Source organism: Mustela nivalis (assembly GCF_964662115.1).
Source record: "Mustela nivalis genome assembly, chromosome: 20".
NCBI lineage: Eukaryota > Metazoa > Chordata > Mammalia > Carnivora > Mustelidae > Mustela > Mustela nivalis.
The window spans coordinates 39,987,050-40,008,575 of record NC_139039.1 but is presented as its reverse complement, the minus strand read 5'-3'; the positions used below and the strand labels follow the sequence as shown (position 1 = coordinate 40,008,575).

At 58.2% G+C, this 21,526-nt stretch overlaps 1 protein-coding gene across 2 annotated transcripts in view; it reads left to right on the top strand.

Moving 5' to 3' along the window:
- MYOM2 (myomesin 2) overlaps nt 1–20,160 on the top strand; it is a 124,827-nt gene extending 104,667 nt beyond the window's left edge. For both annotated transcript variants that reach the window (XM_082715278.1, XM_082715277.1), the window contains exons 29-37: nt 1,435–1,548; nt 1,742–1,829; nt 2,338–2,376; nt 7,811–7,916; nt 15,152–15,315; nt 15,548–15,584; nt 17,118–17,140; nt 18,199–18,254; nt 19,442–20,160. In XM_082715278.1, coding sequence (XP_082571404.1) covers nt 1,435–1,548; nt 1,742–1,829; nt 2,338–2,376; nt 7,811–7,916; nt 15,152–15,315; nt 15,548–15,584; nt 17,118–17,140; nt 18,199–18,254; nt 19,442–19,759 — 945 coding nt within the window. In that variant the 3' untranslated portion in view covers nt 19,760–20,160. The remainder of the gene's footprint in view (nt 1–1,434; nt 1,549–1,741; nt 1,830–2,337; nt 2,377–7,810; nt 7,917–15,151; nt 15,316–15,547; nt 15,585–17,117; nt 17,141–18,198; nt 18,255–19,441) is intronic.
- Nucleotides 20,161–21,526: the final 1,366 nt, after the last annotated feature.

Sequence of the window (21,526 nt, the reverse complement as noted above, 5' to 3'; positions counted from 1 at the left end):
AACCCCCAGCTCTAGGACCAGGCGGCCGGCGGGGTCTGATTCAGAGAACAGACATCGGAGCTCGCTAGACAGGCTCGTATTTAGGACGCAGGAGCCAACAGTTGAAAATATCTGGGAAAACTAGAGTGAGGGGGAGCAGCACGGAATCGAAGTGAAGGGGGTAAGGGTTGGGGTGGCCCTGGAGTCCGGGCACCAAGATCTTGAAGTGTCGGGAAGGAGGTCGTCTGCCGGACCATGTGCGGCCGTCCTTCTGCCGTCGAGTGTCCTCTCGTGGTCCCGACTGGAGAGCGGGGCTCCTGCCTCTGGTGCCTGGACTCAGCAAACATCTGTAGACCCACGGGGCATGCTGCCGGGTCCTGGGGTGCGAGTGGGAGCGGCAGCACATCCGGATCCCTGCTGTCCTGGGGATTGTCTCTGCATTTGTCCCGGGTGACACGGGCTCGCGGCCGACGGGCGCTCTGAGCGGCGCTGACTAGTGCGCGATCAGAACCGGTGGCGCTGTCTGAATGCTTCTAGTTTGTTTGTTTGTGTCACTGACATCACTTTTGCTGAGTCCGCGTGGGGTGTAGACGCAGAATCACTGGTCTCAATAGTCCACTGTGGCCAGTTCAGTCCGTTTGTAGGAACCAGGCTTGGTTCTCATCCCTGAGTGAACACAACAGAGTGTGCGAACCAAAATGCTTCCTCATCTTTGGAGTTCCGCGAAGCTTCGTGTCCAACGTAAGCTCGTGTCACAGACTGAATTGTGAGTTTTAGTAGAAGGAAAGTTTCCATTCTCGTGGGGCGTATTAGCTGTGACGGTTTCATCCCTCCTCTGCAGACACACCTGAAATGTCACGCTGCCAAAAAGCCACTGAACGGTTTGATGGCCCTCTAAGAATACTTCCCACTGTTTATAAATTTAAAATACACTGCTTCCAACTTGTTTTTACTACTGACATTTCATATAAATCAAGAGCTCCTCATGCTATGTAATTTCCCGGGCTAGGACGACGTGTCCTTCTGTATGCAATGGTGGGGGCGTAATGATTTCAGCAGAAGCTGGAATTTAGAAACGTATTTGCCATTATTAGGACTGACAGCTCTTCCCCAAGACTCTGGCTGAGGCTATAATGAAAATTGATGGTATTTTTTTTAAACTCTGTGATTTAAAATCCAGAGACTTTGTTTCTTAAGCTTTTATTTATTTATTTGAAAAAGAGAGACTGAGAGAGAGCGAGAGAGAGAAGTCAGGGCCGGGGTGCAGTGGGGAGGAAGAAACAGGTTTCCAGCCGAGCAGAGAGCCCGATGCACGACTCGATCCCAGGACCCTGAGATCACGACCTGAGCCGAAGGCAGAGGGTTCACCCACTGAGCCACCCAGGTGCCCCCAGAGAGTTTTTTCTTAAAAGCCAGAGTAATTCACATCCTAACCAAAAGATTTCTGCCTCGTAGGTTGCAAACACCAAGAAAGAGACAGTTTTCAAGTGGCTGAAGGATGATGCCTTGTATGAAACCGAAGCGTTGCCGGATCTGGAGAAGGGGGTCTGCCAGCTCCTCATACCCAAGGTACCTGCTGTTCCCGGAGCAGGAGGGCGGCCGAACAGAGGCAGGGCTTTCAGATAACTTGGAAATCCTACATTAGCCCCCCTTTCAATCCTGAATTTTCTGTGGTTTGCGAGAGGAGTGACTATCCTGCATCGATGACGCTTCCTGTCTTGGCATTGATCTTACGCGCGTCCGGGATGTGTTTTATCTGCAGCTGTCAAAGAAGGACCTGGGTGAATATAAGGCGACCCTGAAAGACGAGAGAGGCCAAGACGTCTCTGTGCTTGAGATAGCCGGCAAAGGTAGAATAAAGCCTTCCTCGTCCTCCCCCAGAGAAATCTGTCCTGCCGACCGGAGGCGGCGCGCTCCGAAGACGCCTCCGTGCGTTCCCTGACGCTGCGCTGTAGAAGACCCACCTCTACCTGCCTTCACGCCCGCGTCGGCGCTTTGGAAAAATGCGTGCTGCTACTTTGCGTTTATAGGAAATGTCATTTTAGTCCATCATCATAAGCCAAGTTTTCTCCCATTAGTAATGGAGTTAGAATGATCGAAACAGGAGGGGAGGGAGTGAGTCACTTAAATGTAGAGTTGGATTTATGTGGAGTCAGGTTGTCTCATTCCTCACGTAAAAAGGGAGCAGGTTAGAGGGATTTATGACCCCCAGGAGCCTTTTATGGATAAATGTTGCCATTTTAATGTTTCATTTTTCAAATGAACATCAGGACTTCCTGTATCAATTTAATTAAACATGAAATTGCTGCCTTGTGATAAAATTATAGTTTGTAACGGGATTTCCCTTCCTCCTTTCAGTGTATGAGGACATGGTGTTGGCCATGAGCAGAGTGTGTGGTAAGTACGGATGCGCAGGGTCTGTGTGGGGCCGCAGTCCCGTTTCCCGGGGGGCACAGAGCCCAGCCGAGGGGCGCCGGGGCAGCCCTCCCGCTGCTCCCTTTCGCCATCTGAAGGGGTTTGAAGCACGATATTTAGGATCTGTATTTTAGTAAAAAAAAACCACGCAGTTTGGGCCTCCGGATCAGCAATTGGATGATTGCCTTGCGCGCAGCTGCTCTCAGCGTCTTATTACCGGTGTCGCACAGCTCTCACGGATGTGAAGCCTCTGGCTTCGCGTCGTGTATACGGAAGCCTTTCTTCAGGTTTGCGAATAAATCCTTCCTCTCCACTTCCCCCTCCACGGAAACCGTGAGGACGAGGAGAGGGTGAGGAATTCCACGGAGGAGCTGTGGGTCGGGCTTTCTGCTAAGATGGAAGACATGTTACTATGGGGCTTTTTGGAGATGCCATAACTTAGATCCGCAGAGCCAGTGACGGGGGCAGGAAAGGGGCCCAGAGACGGGCCCTCGGCCCCCAGAGTCCGGGCTCTAACCAGCCGTGACCACGTCCCCTGCCAAGCTTACCTGTGGCTCACGCGGGCTCTCCGACGTTCTGGAAACCTTGTGTTTATTTGTCATCGCTCCCTCAGGGTGGCCCTGCAAGGTAGACTGTACTCTGTTCTACTTCGGCTCGGACAGATAAACATGACTGTGTTTTAAATGTGTTTTGCGTTGATGCTGATTAAGGGACGGGTCTGTCCCCGGGACTGCGGAGCCCCCAGCTGCAGGCCCGTGCAGCCGTCTGCGGGGCTGGCGTCCCGCGCTGCCTGGAGCTGCGGTTACCGTATCGCGTAGCGCGCACCGCGGCAGGGCTGACGGCCGTCCTGGCGCAGTGAGCGCGTGTGTGCGTGCGTGCAAAGTGGAGGTCCTCCTGCTCTCTCGCTGCTCCGGCGCAGGGAGGACCGTGTGCCGAGAACGGACGCAGGGCTGCCACCGCACACACGAAGCCTCGGTCCTCCAAAGAGGCCAGGTCCCCGCCATGACAGTCCCCACATGCAAGGGGCAGCAGCGAGCGCCGTCCGACGCCAATGCGTGTGTGTTGGCAGCACGCCGGGCTTCCCGCAGGCCCTGCCCCTGCTCCGGGGTCCCAGGCCCTGCCCCTGCTCCGGGGTCCCAGGCCCTGCCCCTGCTCCGGGGTCCCAGGCCCTGCCCCTGCTCCGGGGTCCCAGGCCCTGCCCCTGCTCCGGGGTCCCAGGCCCTGCCCCTGCTCCGGGGTCCGCAGGCCCCTGCCCCTGCTCCGGGGTCCGCAGGCCCCTGCCCCTGCTCCGGGGTCCGCAGGCCCCTGCCCCTGCTCCGGGATCCCGGGCCCTGCCCCTGCTCCGGGGTCCCAGGCCCTGCCCCTGCTCCGGGGTCCCGGGCCCTGCCCTCCCCAGCCCAGCTCCTGCCCTGCCGTCCTCGCAGCAACCCCCTGGCAGGCCGTAGGGACCTTGCTGGGCCCCCCACGGCGTCTTGGCCGTCCTGGGTGCTGGGCTCGCTTTGGTCTTGGAGCGACAGACATGGTTCCCGCCGCGCCTGTGCGCTCGTCCCAGACCGCCGCCCCCCTGTGCGGCGCCGGTGCTCTTTCAGGAAGTGCCAGCCTTTGCTCTGGGGCCTGGGGAGGCACCTGCTTCCCTCCTCCTCGGGACAAACGGTGCCCCTGCCTCCCCCAGCTGCTTCTGAGAGTGTCCGTAGTGCCGTGTGCACACTCGTTCACACGCATGCAGACGCCCACTCACGCACACACAGACACGCTCACACTCACGCGCACAGACTCACACTCACACGCAGACTTCAAAAGTCAAACTCCTCAGCTGGGTTTTAGGGACCTCCATGAACTGTGCCACAGAATGCCCCCAGGGCACCTGCTGAGTCCTGCGGGGTCCCAGGAGTGCCCGGGGCTGCAGGTGAGAGCTCACGTCCCTGAGGAGCTGTGGTTTGCTCTAGGTCATTCCGTTCATGACGACTGGGCTGTGCGCGAGAAGCAAACCCGCCCGCGTTCCCAGACAGGAGTCCCGCGCTCTGCTAGGGGACATGCGTCTCTGAGGCGTCGTCCACACGTCTGGGACGGGAGCAGTCGTGCCCTTCTACAAGAATATCTCACGTGTATTGTTGTCTAAAGGGGCCCGAAGTTTATACCCTGATCTTCGGGATTGACGGGACTCCTGAGTGTGTGATCAGAGAACACCTGTCGGTGCGACGGAAATCTCAGAGGCAGACTTCGCTTGCGGTGTGGCATGTCTCATAAGCTAAATACCCTGCTGGCTCGGCTTTGTGTCGCGGAGTAAGAATGCTCCTCACGGCTTTGGAATCAAGGCTTCACCGTGATGCATCTGGCAAAACAGGAGCCAGAGCGTCGGCGTTACTGTTAGCCCCGGCGGCATCGTTCTCGGAGACGAGGCTCTCGTAATCCAGCCCTGGGAACTGTGTCCAGGTCCTTTCCCGCTGCGGTGGCAGGGGCAGCGCCCGCCGGACCGGCCGGCTGCAATCAAGCCCGTCTGGCTCTGCGGAGTGTCCCCAAGCCGTTCCCAGGGCTCGGTTTTCCGTCCTTGGGGAGTCTGCCCGCGGCCGTCCGTGCTTCGAGTTGGGAGATTTTCTAGCCTGGCTCTTCCTGTCAGTCTGTGTTTCACGGGTGGCACGTTTGTTTTCTCTCTGCTTGACCAGAGAACCTTCGGGGTGTCTGATCATTTCCTGGTTCTGACTCTGGTAGGCTGGAACGGGACCCTGAACTTCAGGCGAGTTGGCCTTTCCTAAGACGATGCCGCTTCTGCTGTTTGGTGTTCAAGGATGTGTGGTCGATGGCCTGGGAGGCGGGGCCTGAGCAGGAGGGAAGCCGAGGGGTCAGCCCGCCCCCTCCCCTCCCGTCTTCAATGCGGGAGGAGCGCAGGGGAGGACAGGTCGCTCCCTGTCCTTTCCCCGCGGCCTCACTTAGGTCCCCAACTTGCAGCAAGTGCAGAGCGCGCCGGCCACCTTGTGTCCCCAGTTTGCAAATTCCTCTTCTCGCCTGTTGCTTTCCATCACTGCCGTCTCTGTCCAGGAGGAGCAAGAAACAAGAAACGGACGGACGGGGAAGGAGAGGGCTTGAGCGCGGCTGCTCGCTGCAGAGGCTCCCTCGCTGGGCTGTGGCCGGGCCCAGGAGCGCCTGCCCTGCCCCTCCCCCTCCGTCAGCCCCTCCTCCTTCCTCCTTCTGTCTTTCCACCGGGCTTCTGCCCCCCACACGCCTCCTCCGTGCGCCCCTGCGGCCCTTGGCCCTTCCAGGAGAATTGTCCTTCCTTGAGCTGAAGGCTGTCCTGCCGGAGGCCCGGGAGCTCTGACACATCTGGAACATGAGGCTTCGGGGTCGGGGGAGGCCCCGGGGGAAGCTCCTGCTCCCAGCACGGCCCCCACGCCGCGCGCGCTCGTGAGGGTACGCGCCTCGGTGAGAACGTGGGGGCTTTGTCATAGCCTTGAATTAATGTGAGGGCCTTAAGCACGATGTGGGTTAACGAAGATGTTCTGGGATATTATTCAGCCCCGGAAGAAAGGAATCCGTCATTTGGGACAACGTGGGTGAGCCTGGAGGGCACTGTGTGGGACGGGCCTGGCACAGAAAGGCAGAAGCTGCCCGACTCTCCGACATGTGGCTCAGGACCAGCCGGGTTCAGGGGAGCAGCAGACGGTGGGAGTTCGGCTGGGAGGGGGGCGGGGAGGTGTCGGAGGGCGCACGGTCTCTGGCTCGGAGCTCGGCGGTGCCCGGCTGTGCCCGCGGGTCACGAGTGCCCTGTTGGTTGCTGCCGCTGAAGGGGTCGTGTGCGAGGGGACTGGAGCAGGCGTCCCGGGGCGGGCAGGGCGGCAGACGCGCGCCCGCCCAGCTGCACTGGCTCCCCCAGGGCAGCTCCTGCCTCCCCGCCCCACCGAGCTGCTGTAGCTCAGGCTCTCGGAAGGTACAGGGAGCAGGGGCGCACGGATGCGGGATGCGGGGGAGGCGGAGGGGCTGGGGTGTCTCTGTGCCCTGTGCGGGTGTCCGGTGACCTCCCCGTGGGTCACCCCCAACCCTGCATTCACCCGGGCTCCAAGTCAGGGCCTCTTGCTGCACTCGGTCATCGGTTCAGCCCCTCTACGTGCGTCACGTCTCCGGGAGCTGTGAGTTTCAGCAGGAGCCGAGGTCCCAGAGGCGACCCTGAGCGGGTGCACAGACCCTGCCTCGGGGACTTCTTCCAGTCGCTCCGTCGGGACAGCGGTTCCCCCCCCCACGAGTGTCTGTTGGCGGATCTTCCCTTACGGGGGCTCATGTGACAGGAAGTGGAAGTCAGGGACCACCACCGTCACGGCCGTCTTTATTTTGGTTTCTATTTCTTTACACAAAGTCAAAAATACAATTTGTTTCTTTTTTTTTTCTTTCTTTCTTTTTTTTTTTTTGCCAGAGTTTATGATAATTATCCACGTTTTCTGTCGATGATTGCCCACAGTCACGTGCTGCTTCATGGAGCGGCTGCTCTGTGGTCCAAAGTCCTCCTTCCTGGGACGGCGGCTGCCGCTCACCGTTGCGAGCCGCTGTCCGGTGCTCGTCCGCGGACAGAGAGGCTGTTTTCAGTATTCGGGATTTTCCCTTCGGGCGAGCTCCCAGGAGTATGAGAGTCGTGTGGGGTCTGTGGGTGTCTGCAGGGCTCGGAGCAGACGTCCTGGTGGCTTATCGCCTTAGCACGTGCTGCGCTGCGAAAGCCTCTTCTCCAACACACCCCCGTCGGTTGTTTTAACCGTATCGGTTTCTTTTATTTTGCTGATTCTGTAAATAGTATCTTCTGGGTGCCTGAGCACCATGGGTTCGTGTAAAGTCTCTGAGGTTGCGTGTCTGGTACAATCCCTGCTCCCAGCTCCCCACCCCCTGCCCCAGCACCGCCGGCTAAGCTCCCACTCCACACACGAGCGGCGTCTTCACTCATTTCCTAGGCTTCCCCGCCGCCCGCGGCTTCTCCTGCCTCTTCTTCCCTCTTACCTGGTCTTTGCTCATCTCAGAGGACGGACCGCAGCCTTTCGACTCCTTGACACCTTCCTGGGTCATTTCTGCGGAGTCATCCCTCCGAACATTTAAGTTCCAGATCAGTTAATGTGGAGTTCACTGTGTTCCTGAGCTGTTTGCCAGAAACGTCCCTCCTCTTCTGAAGCTCAGCGGCCAAGGGGCAGATGTTGAGCCTTTCTCTAATGTTCCGTGTCCTTTACAGTATTCAGCAAAGAGGATTTCGGACACATCTGGCCTTGGCAGGCGCTCGGGGAGTGAACGGATATGGTGTGGGAGGGTGAGAGGAACGTGTGGCCGGAACATACAGACCAGAGGCTGCGTTTACGCGGGACAGAGCAGCGTCCCCTGCCGTTGCACTTTTGTGTTCTGACGGCTGCCGTGCCACTTCTCTTGGTCTGAGTCTGTTTGTTTTCTGCAGGGGCGTCTGCTTCTCCCCTGAAGGTGCTCTGCACCGAAGAAGGAATAAGACTTCAGTGTTTCATGAAATACTTTACCGAAGAAATGAAAGTGAACTGGTATCACAAGTAAGTATGAGTGGGATTGACGGCGGCCACAGGTGGAGCAGTGCCCAACGCATACAGCTGGACACTGCGCTCCTGGCTGTCTGTCACGGCACTGCCCCTCCTCTCGACAACCCTGGTCTGGGGCAGGGGACATCACGGCCATAGAGGGGACCTCCAGGAGGGGAAAGACAGAGAAACCCCTGAAGGTACCAGAGACACATTTCTGCACTGTCTGGGTCTTACCAAATGGGGTGGCACACGTGTTATCTGCAGTGGAGCAGGCAGCTCATGGAAAACCAGTATGTGGAGACCACAGTCCCCACGTCCAGTCTGCCAGCTCCTCACTAGCTTGATTAAGAAGAGAAGGGCCAGAGTGTCCGGCGTTCAAGGAAGAAAGGACGCGGCGACGTCCCGTCGGAGCGGCAGGTCTTCTGCGTTTCTCGCTGGCGGCCTGCGGCTTCTCCAGGTGCGTAGGGTTTGCCCCCTTAGCACCGGAGACTTTTGTCGTGGTTGCAATACGGGCGAGCCCCGGTGCCCGGCCCCGGGGTCTGGGTCTTTCAAACCTACACCCCAAGGGTGTCCCTAGAGCTGCTGCTCGGAACTGCAGGCCACCGAGCAGGCCGGACCGAGGTCGGTTCCCCCGTCGGTTCCCCCGGGAGCTGAAGACGGAGCGGGCAGGGCGCGGCCTCTGCTCCGTCTCTGCTGCGACCCAAGGACACAGGCAGCGTTCCTGGCCCGTGTTCTCAGTGAAGTCGGGGCACCACGCTCCTGGGCCCTCGGCGAGCTGAGCCCCGTGTTTTACGCTCATTGTATCTACTCTTCTCTTCAGCTTGAAACTGTTTCATCGAATCTCGCATTTAGAATCATTGCAATCTCAGTGATACGCCTTCATTTATGAAACCCGTCCCAATGGACCACACTTTCTTCCTTTTTTCCTTTTATCGGATGTTCCGTCCGCCACAGCCCATCCTGCCTCTAGACGGGCTGCTTCTCGCACACTTCGGAGCGGAGGCTGTGCCCGCGGCCATCTCCCTTCGGAAAGGGTCGTCTGTCCAGGTGCCTCTGTTTGCGAGTCCGGTGTGAAGGGCGTAAGGAGCGGATATTCTTGGTTTTCTCGCCCGTGTGACCCCCGGTGGGCTGTGTTTCTGCCAGCGTGGCGTCCGGCGGAGGCGGGGTCACCGCAGATCCCGAGGGAGGGTCTGTGCCTCCGAGGCAGGGTCCTGCTGGCAAAGGCCCCGATAACGGGAGCCTCGGCGTGGTTTCGCGCTGTGACTTTCCCTGGAGGAGTGTTTTCTTAGACGTGTGGGTCCGTCTGTCTCCCGCTGAGCCCAGCGCTGCCCGGACGGGCGCATTCCTGACTTCCTTCCTGTGCCGCTGCGTCCCGGACGGCGTGTGCTGTCCTGTAGGGGGTCCTCCGTGCTTGGGACGTGTGTCCTGTGTTCCCTCCTGACCCTGGGCTGTCCCCGACGGGCTGCTCCGTCCTCCACGCTTTCCCAGAGCGGCACACGCCGCAGCAGGCACTGGGGTGCGCAGATTGGATGGGCCTGCGCATCTGCGTAGACACACAGTGCTCACGCCCGTGTGAGCACACTCGCACTCACACCCACACCCATACGAACGCTCGCCCTGGCGTGGACGCGCGCGCGCACACACACACACGCGGGTCGGTAGGCGTGTTGGCACCGGCACTGGCAGGAGGTCTGTGTCTCTGTCACTAGCACTGTGCAGTAAGCACGTCGCACACGTGGCGTCACACATCCCGGGTTGGATGTGACTCCCCACTGTCGTCGATGTGGACACGGAGGTTCCGGCCGAGGAATGTGATGGGTTTGCTCCAAGCCCCACAGCCAGGGGAAGAGCGGGGACCCGGGTAGTAGCCGGTCTGACTCTCACCAGCTCCCTGCGCGGGGTTGTCAGGCTTGTGGGGGCTCACACAGACAGGCAGACGGACGGACAGACAGAGATGTCAGTGCTCGGGTCAGGTGTGTGGCTCCTGGATGAGGGGGCGTCAGGGGAAAGGTTGCGAGAGCCCGCACAGAAGGGGGCGGCGTCGGAGATCTCCGTGGACGCCAGGGGCCTCGTCTGTGTGTTTTCTCTCCTCCACAGACCCCGAGTCTTCCTTGCACACCTCGAGGGCTAAGACAGACCTCGGCCTCCATCCTCCTTGACTGCTGAGCGATGGTGAACCCGATGCTGCGGTCTGTGGCGCCGAGATACCACGCTGGGTCCTATTTCACTCTTCGAGTATTCAATAAGGGATTAGGAAGCAGGAAAATGGAGGAGCCTAGGAACGCCCACTCCCTCGGAGACGCACTGCCCTGGACAGCCGCAGGGCGGCCCGGGGCCGTCACAGGGGCAGCTCGACTGGGGACGCCGGCTTCTTCGTGTCAGGGGCGGCCCGGGACCGACCGAGGCCGCTGAGGACCTGCAGGAGCGCGGGCGGGAGCAGGGACTGCCGTTCCTCGGTAAGCACACGGAGGAAGGCGCCCGGGGCTGAAGGTGCCCTCTGAGGAGAGGCCTCAGACCTCTGCGGACCGACAGTGGCGCCGAGCCACACCGCGCTTCCGGGACAGGACTGCGCCCTCCTGCTCAGAGGAGAAATTCATGCGCCCTCCGTGGTGCGGGTCTCCCGGGGGCGGACCCCTGGAGGCCTAGCGACGTCCCCACACCAGGAAACCTCAACCCCGGACCCCAGCTGCCGCGTCTCACAACGTCTTACAACGTGGATTCTAATTCCGCTGGGGGATTCCGCGCACGGAGGAGCCCTTGAAATCGAGTGACGCAGCGAGGGGAAGGGACCAGACAGGCGTCAGGCTCCAGACAGGCTCCCGTGCACCCTGACGTGTGCGGTCCCTCGGCCTGTCCCGAGGTGTGCAGGATGGGCTCCAACGGGAAGACCAGAGGGGCCGTCTCTGGGGAAGGCACCTTGGTCCCCGGGGAGCGGCTCTCCAGCTATGGTGTCGAGTCCTTGGCGGGGCTCCCGGCCCGAGTCAGATGCTTCCCGGCCCGTCCACCCGTGCACCTGCCTGGAAGCCTGGGGCGGCCCGTGTTCGTGCCTGTGGCTCTCACGAGGGTGGGAGTAAAACTTGCCGGATGGTTCCAGCCCTTCTCAGGCAGCATTGTTTTGTGAGGCTCCTGTCTCTCAGGGCTGCGTCCCCTGGCCAGAGGCTAATAGCTCCTGACTTTGGGGGGTGATTGCCAGTATCTGCGTTTGCCTGCCCACAGGAGGCAGAATCCGGATGGAGGTCCCGTGACCATCTGACCAGCAGGGGAGGAGCCAGCTGTCACTTTCCTCCTGGGACAGCCCGCCCGTGCTGACAGCTCCGGTCTCTGGGAGAGCAGCCTTGGCTGGCCTGTCTTCGACTTCGTTTTTAGACTTGTGCTCGTGTCCCTTCCAACGACTTGCTTTAGCAAATCATAATTTAAATACTTTCACTGTAAGATACAAACCACTCTGAGGCTTCTAGGAGAGTCGCACACGTAGTGCAGAGCTCCTGCGCGGCTGTCGCCCGGCTTCGCGGGAGAAAAACCGGGTGGTGGAGGGCGACACGGTCCTCCGCCCTCAGTAGCAGACCTGGCCCGGGTTGTGCCAGTTTTCCAGGACGCCACTGTGCACTAACCGTCTTGGCTCTTCAGGGTCCCGGAACCTGGGGCAGCTCCTCAGTCTGTCCTTTCTTGGCATTTGGGACCTGGGTGCCCCCGGAGTGTTCTGGTCTGCTGCTTTGCAGAGCAGCCGTCCGCTTGGGTCTGCCTCGTGGTTTCCCATGATGAGATCGAAGGCGTTCCTTTGTGGTCGGTGTGTAGGGGAAGCGAAGCTGACACAGGTGCTCACCTGGTTGACAGGTGGCTTCCCAGGTCTGTCCTCTGCAATGTCAGCAGCTTTCGCTTTGTAATTAGTAAGTGTCTGGGGGCAACACCGAAACTCCGCGGGTGTCTTCTGTGCATCGTTCTGTGACTGACTGCTTTCGCTCAGCATAACACATCCACATTGCTGCAAATGGCAAGATTTCATGTTTTCTATGACTGACTAGTATTCCGTTGTGCAGATGGACCACATTTCCTTATCCATTCATCGGTGGACCGACATCTGGGCTCTTTCCATAGTTTGGCTGTTGTGGACATTGCTGCTATGAACATTGGGGTACACATGCCCCTTTTTTCACTGCAGCTGTGTCTTTGGGGTAAATACCTAGTTGTGCATTTGCTGGGACATAGGGCAGCTCTATTTTTAATAGAGGAAGCTCTTGTGGACCCTCCATGCTGTTTTCCAGAGTGGTTGCACCGGCTTGTATTCTCCCCAACAGTGCAGGAGGGTCCCCCTTTCTCCGCATCCTCTCTAACATCCGTCCTTTCCTGACTTGTTGATTTTAGCCATTCTGACTGGTGTGAGGTGATATCTCACTGTGGTTTTGACTTGTATTTCCCTGATGCTGAGTGACGTGGAGCACTTTTTCATGTGTCTGTTGGCCATCTGGATGTCATCTTTTGAGAAGTGTCTTCTTAAGCATTGTTGAATTCAGTGTGAAGCAAGCAGAGAGGGCGTGGGCTTGGGGGGCTATGTTGGCTCTGGGGAGGGGACCGGCGGTGGGGATTTGTCCTTGTGGAAGAGCTGAGCTGGGGCGGGCGGTAAGGCAGTGTGTGGCCATCTCCTGGCATGGGCTCCACTGCTACCTGGGGAACAGAATTAGCTCATAGCCCAGAGTGTGGGGCTCTGGGAGAGCCAGCTCCGAGCTCAGTCCTGGCAGCTCAGCCGGGATTGGGGGTGAAGGTACATCCCCATTCTAAGACAGCAGCTTCTTTCTGAGCTGGAGCTCCGGGGGGGAGGGGAGCAGGGTCACTGCTGCAGAACCGTGGCTCCCCTGCCTCAGGGAGTGGTGGGCATTCCTGGGGGTAACGCACTTGCCCCCCCCCCCCCCCAAGTGCAGGGTCTTTACACTTTCTCCGTGCTGAGTGACGTCGCGTGGACGCAGATGGTCTTCACCCAAAGACACTCTCAAGGCTGCGGAGTGTTGCTTTCTGTAAATCAGACTTGAATGGCAAAGGGCCCCGTGGCTGGGGAGCAGGCACCGCCGTGGAGGGCAGCGTGTCCGTCCGTCTCTGCTGCTGACCTGGCCGGTGGTGTTCAGCGCATGGAAGCCGGGAGGCCGTCTGTACCTGCTTGAACTGCTCTGGGACGCTTGTTCTTCCCTGAGCACAGAAGACAGAGACACAAGGACACCGTGCTGTTGTCTGCTCCAAGCGGGCTGCTGATTTTGCAAACATCACCATCCGAATGGGACGTATTTCAACAGAACCTTAACTCTTCTGGGGCTGAAAGTGTCACTGTTTCCCAGAGCATGTGTACAGTGACCCTGGGGCCGCGTGAGTTCCATGCGTTGAAGAAAGCTGGGTCCAATGCGGCTGCTAACAGGCGAATTCCAATCACGTTTCGTCATGGCTCAGGCAGCGCGTGGGCTTCTGGCCATGCCCCACGGAAGCCGCTCCAGACTCTCCGCCTCACCCATCTGTCCCCGTCCGTCCGTCTCTCGCACACACTCACGGACGCAGATGCCTGACCATCCTGACCTGTGTGCCCAGAGCACAGCAGTCTTTCTCTTTGAGGACGATGTATCTGAATTTGTGGAAGTAGAGACCAGCACTCTGCAGCCCCCAGACCCTTGGAGAACGTGGCCCAGGGGAGCCCCCAGGGCCGTCCACACCCGGGGCTGCAGGCGTGCAGAGCAGGCAGCCCTTCCTCTCCCCCAGCTGTCCCGGGCACAGCCTTCGAGGCCGAGCGCAAATCCTCGGTGTCGCTGAGGTCACCCCTTCTCAGCTGAGCTGGGGACATGCTGCAAATCCCTAAGCAGTATCCTGTCCCGTCCCGCAGGGAGGGGGTGGTACCGTTCCCAGCAGGGGACTAGTGCGTTGGGATGGGTGCAGAGAGGCCTCATTCATGTGCGGGGCTCATGTTAAAATCCCCACCTCATCGGGGAGCTTCCGCGCGTGCTGAGTGCAGACGGCCGTGTTGGAGCCCCGGGGCCGTGCGTGGACCCAGCAGAGCTTGGAGGCCTCCAGGCTGAGCCTTAGCACCCGTGGCAGCCGAGGGAGGGGGCACAGCAGCACGGCCTGGGGCGTTCACGTTGGAGAGAAGGTGTCTCCTTCCTCTGCTTGGAAGAGGCTCTCCGTGCACGTTAGCTGTCCTTTACTCAGCCGTGGTGGGTCGGTCTGTGAGCTGTCACGGCGGGCTTAGCTTCCCACGGGTCCATGCCGTATGGTCTGCCATGTGGTCTGTCCCAATGCTGATCGTCGGGGCGTGTGAGGCGTGAGGAGGCCTCCTCTTTGTCCCGCTGCGACGTTCGTGTTGCATGTTACGGGCCAAAGTTTCTGCGGGGGAGTTTGTACACGTGGGCTCCTCACTGTCCTAGCGTTTCAGGCTTGGGGCTGATTGGCCAGCCCACAGCATGGTGTGTTTTCTTTGGAAGAGTATTTCTGTCTGCAGAACTGAGAATCACTGTGTACAGGTGAATTTTCTGCTTGTGCACGGGAATGAGGCGGTCTGAGAGCTGGCATCCCCGGGTGGACTGACGTCCCGTTTCTCTCTCCCCAGCCCCTGGCCAGCACCATCCCTCTCTCCGTCTCCATGAACTTGAGTACTCCAGGGGCCTCCCTGTAGAATCATGGCAGTCTGTGTGTTTCGCGGGTGACTTCTCTCAGCCCGCAGAGTATAATGTCCTCCGAGGCCATCCACACTGTGGCAGGTGTCAGAATTCCCTCTGTTTTGGGCTGAACACTGTTGCGTTGTCTCTGTACCTGACACTGACATCTTCTTTATTCTCCCGGTGACGGACATCGGGGTGTTGTCATCTTTAGGGTCTTGTGAACGATGCTACGGTGAACGTGGTGCAGGTACTTGTGTCCCTGCTTTGAGTTCTTTGGGGTTTCTATCCAGAAGTGCAGTTGCTGACATGGTCATTAGAAAACTTTTGAGGAAAAAAAAATGGTGGTCTATAAAGAGCATTTTTGAGTCTATTATGTTGTGGCCAATAAGAATATATTAAATAAGAACGTTTCTTTAAAAAACTAGGCATCAGGTTGAATTTTAGAGCTACTGATGTAGTTAATACTTTTATAATATTCAGAAAACTCTCCTGTGACACAAGCACTAGCCAGCCCAGTAGGGCTCCCCACCAAACGAGGGTCCCTAGCCCCATCGCCATCTTGCATATAAGTTTCTAAGTTGAGATGAGTTTCTGTTGACTCTTTATTTGTTTTTAAAGAGATGCCAAGATTGCGTCGAGCGAGCATATGAGGATCGGCGGCAGCGAGGAGATGGCCTGGCTGCAGATCTGTGAGCCTACGGAGAAGGACAAAGGGAAATACACCTTCGAGATCTTTGACGGCAAAGATAACCATCAGCGCTCCCTCGACCTGTCTGGGCAGGGTAAGATCCGTCCTGCGGCCTCTCCTGATTTTGTGTTCAGGGATCCACTACAATGCCGGAAGAGGAAATACTCTGATTTTATGCTTTTCACTCAGAGAAATTTTTTTCTGAATAATCAGTTTATCCCTTTGGCTGTTTGTCCTCATGAAGTCAGTTCATTGGTAAAGCACCTGAGTGAGAGAAAAGCCAAACACAGGGAAACCATTAAACTGTTTGCAACGTTTCCTTACAGCATTCGATGAGGCCTTTGCAGAATTCCAGCAGCTCAAGTAAGATTTGCATGTCCGCACGATTTGCACGTCTGCATGGTGGTCTGTCCCCCGGGGGCCACTTGGCCGAGCACGGAAACATGGAGGGCCCTGGCACCCACAGAAAAATGACAGAGGGCAGGCGTCCTTCTAACCTGTGCATGTTTTTATAAATTAACTTTGTAGAGTCGTCATTACCCAGGGTTGCTTTTGATGATGAACATGACATATTTCTGAAAGAGTTAGAGTTATGACAACACGTCTTACAGAGCAGTTTAAAAAAAAAATTTTAAAGATTTTATTTATTCATTTGACAGACAGAGATCACAAGTAGGCAGAGAGACAGGCAGAGAGAGAGAGGGAAGCAGGCTCCCTGCTGAGCAGAGAGCCCGATGCGGGACTCGATCCCAGGACCCTGAGATCATGACCTGAGCCGAAGGCAGAGGCTTTAACCTGCTGAGCCACCCCAGAGCAATTTTTTAAAAGTTATATGTTTATGTTCTTTCTAAAGACTTTATTTTTTTGAGTGATTTTATCACAGCAAGATTGAGAAGGAGGTGCAGAGAGTTCCCGTGCAGCCCTGCCCGGCCCCTGCCCGCCCCCCTCTCGCCCCCCGCAGCACCCCCCAGATGGTGCACTTGTCACCAGCGATGGACCCGAGGGACACGTCCTCACGACAGCCTGCGGGGGATGTCGGGGCTCCTCTGGGTGGGATCCATTCTGGGGGGTGGGACAAGTGTGTGACAGCGCGTGTCCCCAGCGGCAGGATCACACAGAGCATACTCACTGCCCGTCCACACGGGCAGTGTCTGCCCTGCGGCTGCCTGTCCACACCTCCCGCCCCCTGTCTTCTGTCAACCACTGCTCCTGGGCCTTGTCCTGTCTCCGTGGTTTGGCTTTTCTGAGCACGTCTTGGACTGGGGTCCTGCAGCGCTGACACCTTCACACTGGCGTCTTTCACGCACCGACCTGCATTTAGGGTTCCTCCCTGCTTTTGTGTGGCTTGAAGCCTCGTATATTTTTAGTGCTAGATAATATCCCACTGTTCCGAGAGAATTTTTAAGTAATCCCTTGGGTTTTTAAACACGTATCTGAATTTTGGAGCATCCAGAAAGGAGAGTGGACGGTCAGTGGCCGTACTGGGTCATTCAGTAAGTGAGTGTTGAAGGGACGAACAGGCAGCTAAGTACACCAGGAGCCAGAGTTTTCAGAATTTATCTAAAAATCTCCAGTGCAATCTGATGAATGTGGTGAGAAAAGAAAATCTCTCCAAACTACATGCCCGAGCCCTGAGCTATTCCATGGGCGTCACCTGCCAAAAGACGGGGCCTCCCGCCACCGCCCGCAGCGGCGACAAGGGGAGACGCCAGGAAAAGTGCTCGGACACGGCGCCAGCTGCTCAGTGCTGGCCGGAACGTGCTCCTGTAAGAGGACGCGGACACACGTCCTCCTCGCTTTCGCTTTTCCTGCCCAGCGAAGGTCCGAATCATGCGATGCTTGTCGAGGTCGCATTTTCTCACGATTTTCTTTTTATTCTCTCCCTTTGATGTTTAGGGCGGCGGCTTTCGCAGAGAAGAGTAAGTACCTGTCACATTGTAGCAAGCGCCGCCTGTTCTTTAGGGGTGGGGCAAAGGGGCCACACTGTAGCGTTTGGATGTTGCGTGTTAAATGTGAAGTAGCAAACCTGCGGGCCGGGATGGAGAACCTCCCAGACTCCCCACAGCCACATCCCGACTCTGCCAACTCACCCCTTTCCGCCCAGCCCAGCCCGGCCCCCGCTGTGGCGCCTGGTTCCGTCCGGGGCTCCTCTCTCCCCTGCCTCCCCCCCCCCCCCCCCCCCCGCTCCGTGTTCTCTGAGATACGCGGCAGGTGCGGCCATAGGTAGAGCACGGAGGGCGGAGGCTCAGGAATCCGTTCGTCACACGCACAGGTCCTCCAGACGGAGGCCGCCACCCAGAGCCACGCAGGGAAGGGCCCGGTCGGGAGGCGGGAGTGAGGGGCGGGCCCAGACCCCAGCGTTTGTTGGGGTTTCCCCGGGACAGGCAGGCGGGGCAGACAGGGTAGGCCTGGCTCGTTTGAGTTATTTCACTGGGCTTTGGTTAGAAGGGGTGGTCCCTGGTTGCCTGTCCCCGGGTCCTGGGGTGATCACGGTAGAGGCTGCTGCTCCCAGGTGCGGGCCAGGTCGGGGAGGCGGGGCCCAGGAGCGTTGCGGTGGGTGGACCATCCGCAGAGGCCGCCTGGCTCCGGGCGGGGTGGTTGGCCTGATGCCGGCTGGGCCCTTAGGCGCTCCCTGAGACGGGGCACCCTGGGAGGGGCCATCTCCTCAGCCTAGGATGTCAGAGCGTCACAATACACAGAAAACGGGAAGCCTGGCTCTCCGGACGCACAGGACCCTTCTCCCCTCCAGGGTGCGTCTGGCTGGAGTGGGGTCCCCACAGGGAGCCCTTGGCGAGCTCCCGCACGTCCCTCGTTCCCTGCAGGGCCTTCACCGCCGTCCCCCACACTCCCGAGACTTTACGTCCACAGTGCAGGAGCCCCCCGGGTCGGCTTGTACCTAGGTGCGGCTCAGCACGGGGCTGCTCGGGAGAGACGGCCCTGGGACAGTTGTCTGAACTGAGTCTCCTTCATGTTTCAGACCGTGGCAAGGTGATTGGAGGCTTACCTGACGTGGTGACCATCATGGAGGGCAAGGTAAGGACACGCAGCAGGACCCGGACTTAGGGCGGCGTGGGGTGTCAGCAGCGCAGGGCGGTCCCCCTTGTCGCAGTGAGCCTGGGGAGCCTCGGGGGGGGACTGCACGTTGCTCCGCCCCCAGAGGACGGGGAGCTCCCCACCCACCGTGATGCTGGTCTTCGGCTGCTTCTGTGACCCTGTGTTACCAAAGGATGGAGGAGTTTACCGTTCTGAACCCACAAGGAGCAGCTGTAGGAGCACAGGGACAGGGTGCACGACTCGGGGTCCCAGAGCAGGTGTGGCCACGTGGGTTCCAGGCCCCGGCATCCCCCCGATCCTAGATGTTTCCCCCAGTCCCGGGCCCTTCGTGGCGTCACTACACAGGGACCGGGCCGACCACCGCCTGTAGGAGGACAGAAGCACATCACGGGAGAAATGAAACTGCCCGTGTTCCCCAGTTCAGGCCATTTTGGAATTTGTGATGGAGGCACTAAGTGGAGGTTTAGTTTGTGGCCAGTCCATGGAGCTCCTGACATCGAGTTGGTACCTCTCAGGTCTCCCGTTGTTCTAGGTCCATGTCCTGGGGACGCAGACACCTGAGAGGGTATTATCCGGCCAAAATACGAAAATGTCTAGGCCTTCTCTCTAGCAGCTAAGGCAAGCCTAGAGGGCCCCTGAGCCAGGGTCATCGTGGGTCTCCCAACAAGGATGTGTCCGAGGGGCGAGCAGCAGCGCTGCTGTCCCCGGGGCTGAGCGTGGGGTCACGTAGTGTCCCAGTGCCTTGGCTGCACCCGGTGCCTCCTCATAAGACACTGTGTTCTCTGGATCTGCCGGAGGACCCGGCAGACGGGGTCCGCGAGCTGGAAAGGAGGGGACATTGGGAAAAGGGCTAAGCACGTCTGCTGTAGAACGTAGAGTGTGATTTCCTCTCCTGCCTTTCGAGACATAGACCATGATTAAAACACGAAAAAATAGGAGAAATGATCCTTGCTCTTTCTCACGAGCTGCCCGTGAGGCTGCGAGCTTATTTGCTTGCCGCTGTCTTTGGGTCCCCCGTGTCCAGCTTGGCGCTCGCGTGCGGGAAGTGTGCGGACTGACTGAGCCGCGTGGAGCGTGGGTCGACGGCGCGGCCCCGTTCCCGTGGGAGAGGCAGCCTGACGTCCGTGTTTCTAAGCCTCCCTTCTCTTCCCCCCCACCCCCCGAAGACCTTGAACCTGACCTGCACGGTGTTCGGAAACCCTGACCCCGAAGTGGTGTGGTTCAAGAATGACAAGGACATCGAGCTCAGCGAGCACTTCTCGGTCAAGGTGGAGCAGGCCAAGTACGTCAGCATGACCATCAAGGGCGTGACCTCGGAGGACTCGGGCAAGTACAGCATCAACGTGAAGAACAAGTATGGGGGTGAGAAGATCGACGTCACCGTCAGCGTGTACAAGCACGGCGAGGAGATCCCGGACATCGCCCCGCCGCAGCAGGCCAAGCCGAAGCTCATCCCGGCCTCGGCCTCCGGGCTGGCCCCGTGACGCAGCGGCTGCCCGGGGCGGGGCGGGGCGAAGGCCCCGCGAGTGCCGTGTGCTTGCTCAGACGGGTGACCGTGAGTGAGGTCGCGTGTGCCGATGCGCCAGCATGCAGCGACGCTTTTGAATTTAGCATTTAGTTGTCATTGTTTCATGTCCCTCCGGGGGCGAAAGCCCGGGTTGTTAGCCGCAGGCTACAACGTACGTCTGCAGATGCCAGCAGAGTGGGTTGCAAGGAGCCCACTCAGGTTTCCGCGGATGCTGGGACGCCAAGCCCCCGGCGTGCTGCTGCTTCCCCTCTGTGGGGCCGACAACCTAGCAGCTCCGAAATCCTGGTGCAGAGCCTTGCATGCATGTGTTACCTGGTTGCACTGTTTTCTCTTGCCGTAGGTGAATAAAGCTTTAAAAGGCAACTTGTGTGGTCTCCTGTATCAAGCCATACCTGACTCCATCTGCTCCCTCTCCGGGCTCAATTACAGATTACCATTTGGTGGCACAGCCAGGGGCCCGCAAGCGTGCCATCTGGAGACAGGGAGGGGGACGCGGATCACACTCATGGCATCTCCCTGCCCGGACTTCGTGGTGGCCCCACAGCTGGCGGGGACAGTGGCCCCACACGACCATTGTTCCCGAAAAGGCGCGTCTCTCGTGTGGACTTAGAGATGTTCAGAGCACAGATCTGAAACTCTCTGTAGAGGAAAACAGGATGCCTGGATGGCTGTGGTCCTCTTAGGGAGCTAGTTGACTAGTTAGGGGTTTCAGAACGAAGAGAGGCGTCACTCGAAACTACCAGAGCGGTGGCCGTGGAGGCACATTGGAAATTCGGCTGACACTGGGTCTCTCGGTGAAGTGAAGCAAAACGTTTGGCTGAACACAGCCTTTCTTTGAACCCTTTCTTCCTTGTTTGGGAAGAGGCTGAAATTCCTTGCGCACCAAATTCTTACTTTAACATTTTAGCTTTGTATTAAACATATTGCTTGTGTCAGAAAAAACTTTTGGGCATTTCGGAACATTTTTATGTCTCTGTCATTAAGGCTCAATGAGATTGTGTTTTATTTTCCTAAGGTCGTAAACGAAACCCTGAAATTTCAATATGTCCCTAATGATGCCAGCCCGCTGAGCAGGTTATTATAGGAGGTAAAGTGAGTATCAGTGAGAATTTTTAAACGTATCGCTCCCTTCTCCGTTGTGCAGGTGAACTTCAGGTGACTTGGTCGTCACTGTCGAGCAGGGCAGTGTTTCTGGAACATCTTGGCAAAGGGAGACCCATACAAATTTTCCTAAAATTAGTCTTTATTTAATTCAACAGGACTTCCTTATTTTATAGTTTAAGGAGTCATTTTTTGTTTAGAGATTATAGTTCATGGGAGACAATGAATTTCTTAAAGCCGTATCATTTCGGGGGAGGGGGTGTTGAATTTATACTTTTAGAGCATTTTTTGGTTCACAGCAAAGCCGAGGAGAAGGTGCACAGGTTTCCCGCGTTACTCCCTCGCCCGCCGTCGGCAGCCGCCCCAGATGGTGCACTTGTCACCGTCCATGGTCCCATGGACACGTCCTCATCGCCCCCAGTCCACAGTGTACACCTCCGTCGCTCTAGACCATGCATGCCCGGTTGGCACACACTTGTGATGACACGTGCCCACTGTGGCAGGGTCACACAGGGTCGTCTCGCTGCCCTAAACCCTGTCTGCTCCGCCTGCTGGTTCCCCCGCTCCCCGAGCCCCGGCAGCCACCGTCGTTACGTCTTGACAGTCCCCGCGGTTTTGACTT